This window comes from Zingiber officinale, chromosome 7B, assembly GCF_018446385.1.
Source record: "Zingiber officinale cultivar Zhangliang chromosome 7B, Zo_v1.1, whole genome shotgun sequence".
Taxonomy (NCBI): domain Eukaryota; kingdom Viridiplantae; phylum Streptophyta; class Magnoliopsida; order Zingiberales; family Zingiberaceae; genus Zingiber; species Zingiber officinale.
Window position 1 is genome coordinate 20,731,303 of NC_055999.1, and position 7,617 is coordinate 20,738,919.

Below are 7,617 nucleotides of genomic sequence, written 5' to 3' on the forward strand. Positions count from 1 at the left end.
GCCGTACGATCCTCTGTCTGACCATGCCGCTTGTCAGCGGCACTAGCTCCCAAAAGGATGTCAAAAGATATCCTGTTGTGCCTGTTGCTTAGCTAAGCGGAATAACCACTCGGTCGGAATTATGTTGTCCACGTGCTGTCTCTTGTCGCGCCGAGCGGGATAACCACTCGGCTGGAAGTCCACTGTCCAAGTGTTGTCCGTTGTCGGGCCAAGTGGGATAGCAGCTCGGCCGAAAGTTCACTATCCCCGTGATCTATTGCTGGGCCGAGCGAGATGACCGCTCGGCCGGAAGTCCACTGTTCGCATCCTCAGCTGATGTTGAGTCTGCTGCTCAGCCGAGCGGAGGAGTCACTCAGCTTGGCTTCTACGCGTCGTCCTTTGAGCGTCGATTTGATTACTCCCTGTGTCGAAGACGGTGAGTCGGTGCTTAATCTCCGGTCGAAGTATGATTCGTCCGACCGATCAATATCGTCCACCGTTGACCGTCTTGACTTTGACATCTTTTGACATCCACCGTGACACCGAGGTAAGGTCCTTCATCATTAACACATCAGTTAATTTTCAATAGGTGTAAAATACTCTGCTAAGTGTTGAACCTCTTTTATAGACAGTATTTTATTTATTTGTATCTAATCAAGGGGCTAATGATATTGATTACACCTTTTGCTGTAATACTAGAATTTACATTATGAAATAAATAATTACAGTGGAGTCTTCAATACTTTGCTTGTAACACTACAGGAGTAGATCAAAATTAAATATAGTGACCTACCATTCGACATGATTCGAGTTTTGGAGAGCTTTTTGATCCTCGTGTTAAAAATTTGATCAAATTTAAGTTTTATTCAATTAAAATTTCAGAAGTAACGCGCATATATTCTAAAAAAAGGCCGCGGGAATCGATATTCTTAATTATAATTATATTCCTGTGGAACATAAGGCCATATGCATGGTTAATTAAGATTTAACACCGGCAAAAAAAAAAATCTGGCAGATAAAAGAAATTAAGCAATAGGGTGATTAGCGAGCAGTATGAACAGCAATTAATCGACCACGGCAATCTTGTTAATTATCGGCACTCTCCAAATTCAATCCCAAACCCAGTTTGAGATCGACGTCATTCTCCAAGGGCGGGAAGTTCAAGTCCAACACCACCTTTCTGGCCTCCTGCTCCGCCACCGCCACCTCTCTGGCCGGCTCCGCCGGCGCTGGGCCACGCGAAAACAACGTCGTCGACCCTTGCGCCTGTGACGACGACGCCCGGTGGCGCCGCATGTGTCCGCCCAGCGCCTGGCCGACGGCGAACTCGAGCCCGCAGACAGAGCACTCGTGAATCCTCGGCTTCGCCGCCACATAGCCACCGCTGTTGTCGCCAGAGACCATCCGCGGCTTCTTGTGGCTCGCGCGGTGCCCGCCCAGCGCCTGGAACGACGGGAAGTGGCGGTTGCACGTCTTGCACTCGAACACGCGACTCTCGTCGCCGCCGCCTCCTCCTCCGCCTCCGCCGCCAACGCCGCCGCCGCGAGACAAGAGCATGAGGATGTTGGCCATGTTGACGCTGTCGACCTTGGCTTCTCCTCCAAATCGATACGATGATCTCTTCATGTCAATAATGAAGCAATTTAATCGCGAATAGAATCCAAGAATCGCAATACGTACGAGAACGTCTTTATAGGCCTGATTGGTGGGGTTGGTAGCAACTTTGTTTCGCCCCCTCATATTTTCTCAAACTCCGAATAAATCCCAGTCAGACTCAAATCCTCCGTCAACCTGTTCTGCTACACAAAAGTCCAGATCGATAAATTCCGATTGAAACACTAGGATTGTTTTTATGGATGATAATGAAATCAGAAGAGTGACGGAGTTGACACGAAGTTAAAACGTATGTTGTACGTATATGCCTTGTACTCTTACTTGCAACACTGCCGCCAACTATGGTCATCAACACAATATCCAAAAGGGTCCCCAAATGGTGCCAATTTATAATTCATGTTGTGTGTTATCCAAGGGGGGTTATAAATGTGAATGAAAAATGGAGGTGCAAAAGGAGATTCCTGTGTGGGAGTTTAGGGGGTGTTTGGTTAAATGATAGTAGGGTGGAATGAGAATAGGAATGGAAATGAAACTCATCAAGTTATATCAGTTTGGTTGATTCCCATAAATCTAATAATCATTCTCAAAATATCATTCTCAAACCCACAATCCAAAACTATCTTTTACTATCATTCTATTCCCTCATTCCTAAATCCATCAACCAAACACCCCTCTCACATATGGGGAATTTCATATCATTATGATTGAATTATAATATATCACAGGTATTGAAGTTGTTAATATATGCATAAGGAGGTTCTCTCTCATGCGCATCCGCACGGGTACAAATCTAGGTCAGAATTATTGAACCAAAGGTGACTCTTGTCCGAGTACAACCAGTACACGTTGATGTCGGTTCCACTTTCATTTCCCTAGTTTTCCTCTCTACCATTCAGTTTGATCAGTAGTCTTTCCATAATAGTAATCAGGTGCTCGTGTTTGGTGGTGATCACGGTCTATCTTTGTATCTTAGCAAATAGATATACATTGCAATCTTAAAATATTATTTGGGGGGGGGGACGAATTTATTTTAAGAAAATTCCGTCAAACGAAAACCTCGACATTTTCTTCCTGACTCTCTTTATTAGCTCAAGTCATCTCGATAAATAAGACTGAATTTAACTTCGATATAAATTAAATTCAATAAATTTCTCTTGTAACTCTGGTAACCATCTCGGATGGATTGTGAAATATTTTCTAACCAAGCTAAGTTATAAATAAGTCGTATCGTTGATCCACCCTCAATTCATTTAATTTCAATCTTAGAGTTGATCTATTTAATTGAACATGATAATTTTTTAAAAAAATATTTAATCCTGTAGGTGATTGATTTGATCTTACGAAAAATTTTCAGCAACTACCAAGATAAATCAAGATAATTCTAGAAGTAACCGATTTGATCAAAATTTTCAATCTAACTACCAAGATAAATCAATGAATACTCATATAGACTCATCCAAATAGTTAATTCTTAGATTTATCATCCCTACAGATCGGTAATCACTTGAAAAGCTTAACTGCTTTGAACAGGTTAGATGGGTCATATTGTTGCACATGATTCACTTTACAATTTAAGTCCGAAGGTTTCACTCTTAAATGTCAGCATTTATGGAGTTAAACCCCAAATATTTAACTACAAGTTTTTTTTTTCTTATTCCAATTTTGATTTTTTTTAAAAAAATAAAATAAAATGTTCTAAAAATAGTACATGGTTAGCAGATAAAACTTTGAATAAATAAAAATAATAATAAAAGCGGTAATAGTTTTATGTTTAGTAGACGAAAGCAATCCATGCATAATGCTATTGATAACATCAAGTTTGGTAGATTATAAATGCAACTTTGAATAAATAAATTAGATAAACCAACAAAAAAACTTACTTGTAGCATTGCGACAGAGTAGCAAAGCTAATAATAAATTTGCAGTGGTGGATTTGCTCGAGAATTAAAAATTAAAGCATGAAAGATTACTTCTAGAAAAGATATCCCAACAAATTTCCTTTTGACTTATCTTTTAGTAGAGACGAGAATAATCAATCTGTAAATAATGCATCAACATGCACAGCTCTTGCTCTGACGTCTTGTTTCAGCCACTCAATTAAGCGAGCGTGGAAAAACTCAGAGGTCCAGAGGAAAAGGGGCAGTATCTTTAAGTTGAAGTCACCAGAAATGTGAAGAACACGAAGAGCACAGTTTATGAAGCATTAAATTGAGAGAGACTAAAACTGTGGCTAGCTTTTATTGAAGTCCAAGACCAGAAATCTAGAACCACCTGAATTCAAAGAACAAGATATATGCACCTAATGCATATGCCTGTGCAGATAAATGACTACCTTCTCACGTAATTGGAAATAATAGGGAGTGTTTTCGCTTTCAGGCTTAAGGGTAAACCAACAAGTCATTTGTTATATCTACAAGAAAGAATACATGCTGTGTCAGTAGGTAGTTAATTAATTCCTTTGGAGCATGCACAGTTGCAGCATCGAACACTTCAATGAGTGATGGGGATCAAACTAATTGGCCTCCACGTTTATTTCTTCGATTTACTAGATGACTAATAAAAAATTTTCATAAAATTGAACTAGTCACTTTTAGGATTAATCGAATTAAAGGTTTAGATATCAGGTGTCAACTATAAAAAAACTAATTGAACAAAAGCGTCCCTTCTTTTTGTCTTCTGCATCAATGAGTCTATTGGTATAGGAAGCATCAGACGATGAAATCATTATTTTGATAATGACAAAGGGTTCAAAGTTAAATTATTTTGTTATCTAACAAGTTAAACTAAGTGTGCAAGAAAATCCTAAGTAATCTTAACCAAAGGAGAGTCCTAGCTTCGATTAGATAACGAAGTCCTGGTACGGGAGACTAGACAAAGCCTTGGCTGGTCGATAATATCAGGCAAAATTCTAGGGTCGCGAATTCTAGGTAGGAGGAGTCTTGGGGTCACGGACACCATGTGGAAAACTAAACGGATCGTGGAGCGGACGTCCGACATGAAGTCCTGAAATTTCAGATGATAAGCAAAAGTTCAGTTGGTCTGGAAGACCAGTCTGACAATAGGTAAACTCTCCTAAAAGGAGTAGGTAATGACATATTCCCCGAAGGGAACCGTAGGCGTCGGCTCAACCTAAAATTTTAGCAAAACTCAAAGTCAGGACCTCACAGTCCGAATTCTGTCAAATCTTATTATTCTTTACATGTTATTTATCTTTTATTCTAACTCTATTTTGCAGAAATACTAACACTTTACAGGTTAGAATTTTGGCTTGTTCGGTCGACCGAACGTCCAGATCGGTCGACCAAACCCTCAAACAAACAAATCAAATTTCAACTCATGGTGAAAGTTTCGCCCAAGGGATCGGTTTACTAAACCTCAAGTTCAGTCGACTGAACGATGGATAAACTTCAGACCAGGTTGATCGGACCAGATAAGCTAGGAGAATCAAGGGTTCAGTCGACCGAACGGCCAGATCAGTCGACCGAACGAAGATCTTACCCGGAGTGGCAGCATCTGGACGAAAAGTCGGGTGGATTCAGTGGGTTCATTCGACCGATCAGAAAGATCGCTCAATCGATCAGTGTCGAGTCAAACATTGATCCCGAGATCAGTGGATCTGGATCACGTCCAATTTGGCTATAAAAAGGAGTTTGACCAGCAACTTCAAAACAAAACATTCCGAACAACTTCCACTTTTGTGTGTTGCTCAGAACACGCTTCCTCTGTTGGATCGAGATGCACATGAGGGGGGGGGGGGGGGGGGGGGGATCATGTGTCTTAAAAACTTTTCAAAAATTAAGTACACACGGAAAAATTAAAGCAGAATGAGAACACAAGAAAACACGAGAGGTTTACTTAGTTCAGAGCGTTCGACGACTCCTACTCCAAGACCTAGGTCCCACGGACCTATCGATAGGTAATCCACTAAAAACCTCTTCCGGTACCTCCAGAAGAGGGAATTAAGTACAAAGAAGATCGGTGAAGTGCAACAGACTGTACTTCCCATTTGTAGAATTTAAGTACAATAAAAATGTTACCGACACTTAGGATCAAAGTGGCTTGTTTGTGTATTAATGTTGGTCTACCGATCACGATCAAAAGTCCTCGGAATAGTCGTAGGGCACAACAGCTTCTCAGCAAAGTCGTAGCAGGAGCTCGGAGCAGTCGGAACAACAAATGGACGCGTAGTAGCTCGTATAAGTGTTGTGTCTTGAAGCTTCCTCGAGACTGGCTTATATAGGGCATTGAATGTGCCTTCCATGGCCATTGAAGGCACCTCCAACTTGAGAAAGTTGATCCCGAATAGCACGACCTCTATCCGCAACTTCGTCCAAAGTTTATCCTGTGGAAGGCGCCCTCCATAGCCTTTGAAGATGTCTTCTATGAACAGTACGAAGGCGCCTTCCATTAAGCTTGAAGGTGCCTTCGGATACTGTTCATCCAAAGATAATTTTTGCTCCTTTGTCCTACAAAACAACGTTAGTCCAATAACCAAAAATGATAACCTGCAAGACAAATGTTTGTACAATAATAATGAGCAGTATTAATTAGTTCCTGTCCTCTCAGGACCAGGAACTAGTCAAGGTCTCAGATTATGGATCTGAAATGGACCTAACCTGGATCGACGCCTACTGTCCCCTTAATCGTGGTGCGTCCTCACAAGGTCTCTTTCCTCCAGTGACTTACCTTAACTTACCAACTTGCCAGATATCCGATCAGCCCGTCAACCTGTCTGGACTTTATGCCAGCTATCCGGTCGGTTCATTGACCTAGCTGAACTTCTCGCCAGATATCCGGTCAACCCATCGACCTATCCGGTCTTCATACGAGCTATTCGATCTACCCGTTGACCTAGCTGGATTTCCTGCCAGATATCTTGTCCGCCCGTCGACCTATCTGGACTTCGTACTGCACACTTAATCATGTGGTTAGATCACAACAAAATCTAACTTAACTTACTTATCATTCATCAAAACCTGAGTTAGATCGTTAGTGCAAATTGCACCAATAATATTCCCTTTTTTGATGCAATGACAACCTAGGTTAAGTTAGGAAAAAATATGCAAAGTAAGCATACAAAAAAAAATATGAGTAAATTAGCTTTTGTTGTGGGGTTTAAGTTGTTCTGGTTTTTCTTTTGTTTGATAACTTAATCTCTAACCCTCCCCCTTTAACATTCATCAAAAAGACATGAGTTAATAAGTAAGACAGTGAAACAAAAACTTATGAAAAAAAATAGGTAGCAAAAATAAGGTTCAAAGTTATGGGGGATGTACTTAACGAAAAAGAACCAAGGTTTGCAAAACACTTTTAGTTCTTTAAAAAACTAACTATAAAGTTTAAATAATTATTAAGAAACTTTAAAGAAATAAGTTTTGCAAAATAAAAAATTCAAGGATGAACCCTTTTCAAGATTTAAACTTTTAAAAGATTAATTTTTGCAAATGTGAAACTTTTTCAAAAAATTTCAAGGAAAAAACTTTTCAAGTTTGTTTAAAAGTAGTTTGTAAAAATTAAAGTAGTCAGTTTTCAAAACCATCGGAATTTTGCAAAACATTGGATATTTCAAAATGTGTCAAGAATGATTTTCAAAATAGAACTTTAAAAAGTGTAGGTGTGTTTTCGAAAAACATCTTTTAGAAATATTTTGAAAAAGACGTTTTTGAAAAATATAAGTATATTTAAAATATCTATTCAAAGAAAAAATTTGAAAGCCGTTTTTAAATATCCTCCCACTGAATCCGACATTATTTCAAATAAATCTAATCAACTATAAATTGTCCTTAACTGTCTAACTGTTAGTTACTAACTAACTATCAAAAGATAGCAGTGTTCACTTGGTTAGTCAGGTTAAGTCTTTTTATCCAGTTAGTGGTTGACTAACCTGGATTACTATAAATTTGGTATTTAACGCTCAGACTTATGTTGATGCACTGATATAAACATCTTAAGTCCAGGCAATCTGTATTTGCATCTCATCCCTTTCTAAATTTGGCAATACATAAACAAGGTAGCCCTAATGTG

At 39.5% G+C, this 7,617-nt stretch overlaps 1 protein-coding gene across 2 annotated transcripts; it reads right to left on the reverse strand.

The window, feature by feature from the left end:
- Nucleotides 1-888: 888 nt before the first annotated feature.
- On the reverse strand, nt 889-1,764 carry LOC122003626 (zinc finger protein ZAT12-like). Of its 2 annotated transcripts, XM_042558707.1 has the most exons (2): nt 1,660-1,764; nt 889-1,571 (listed from the first exon to the last, which is right to left on the reverse strand). In XM_042558707.1, the coding sequence occupies exon 2, from the start codon at nt 1,549-1,551 to the stop codon at nt 1,066-1,068; it is 486 nt and encodes a 161-aa protein (XP_042414641.1). In that variant the 5' UTR covers nt 1,552-1,571; nt 1,660-1,764; the 3' UTR covers nt 889-1,065. The 2 variants fall into 2 exon arrangements, with proteins under 2 accessions (XP_042414641.1, XP_042414640.1); XM_042558706.1 differs by lacking the exon at nt 1,660-1,764 and having other exon boundaries at nt 889-1,644.
- Nucleotides 1,765-7,617: the final 5,853 nt, after the last annotated feature.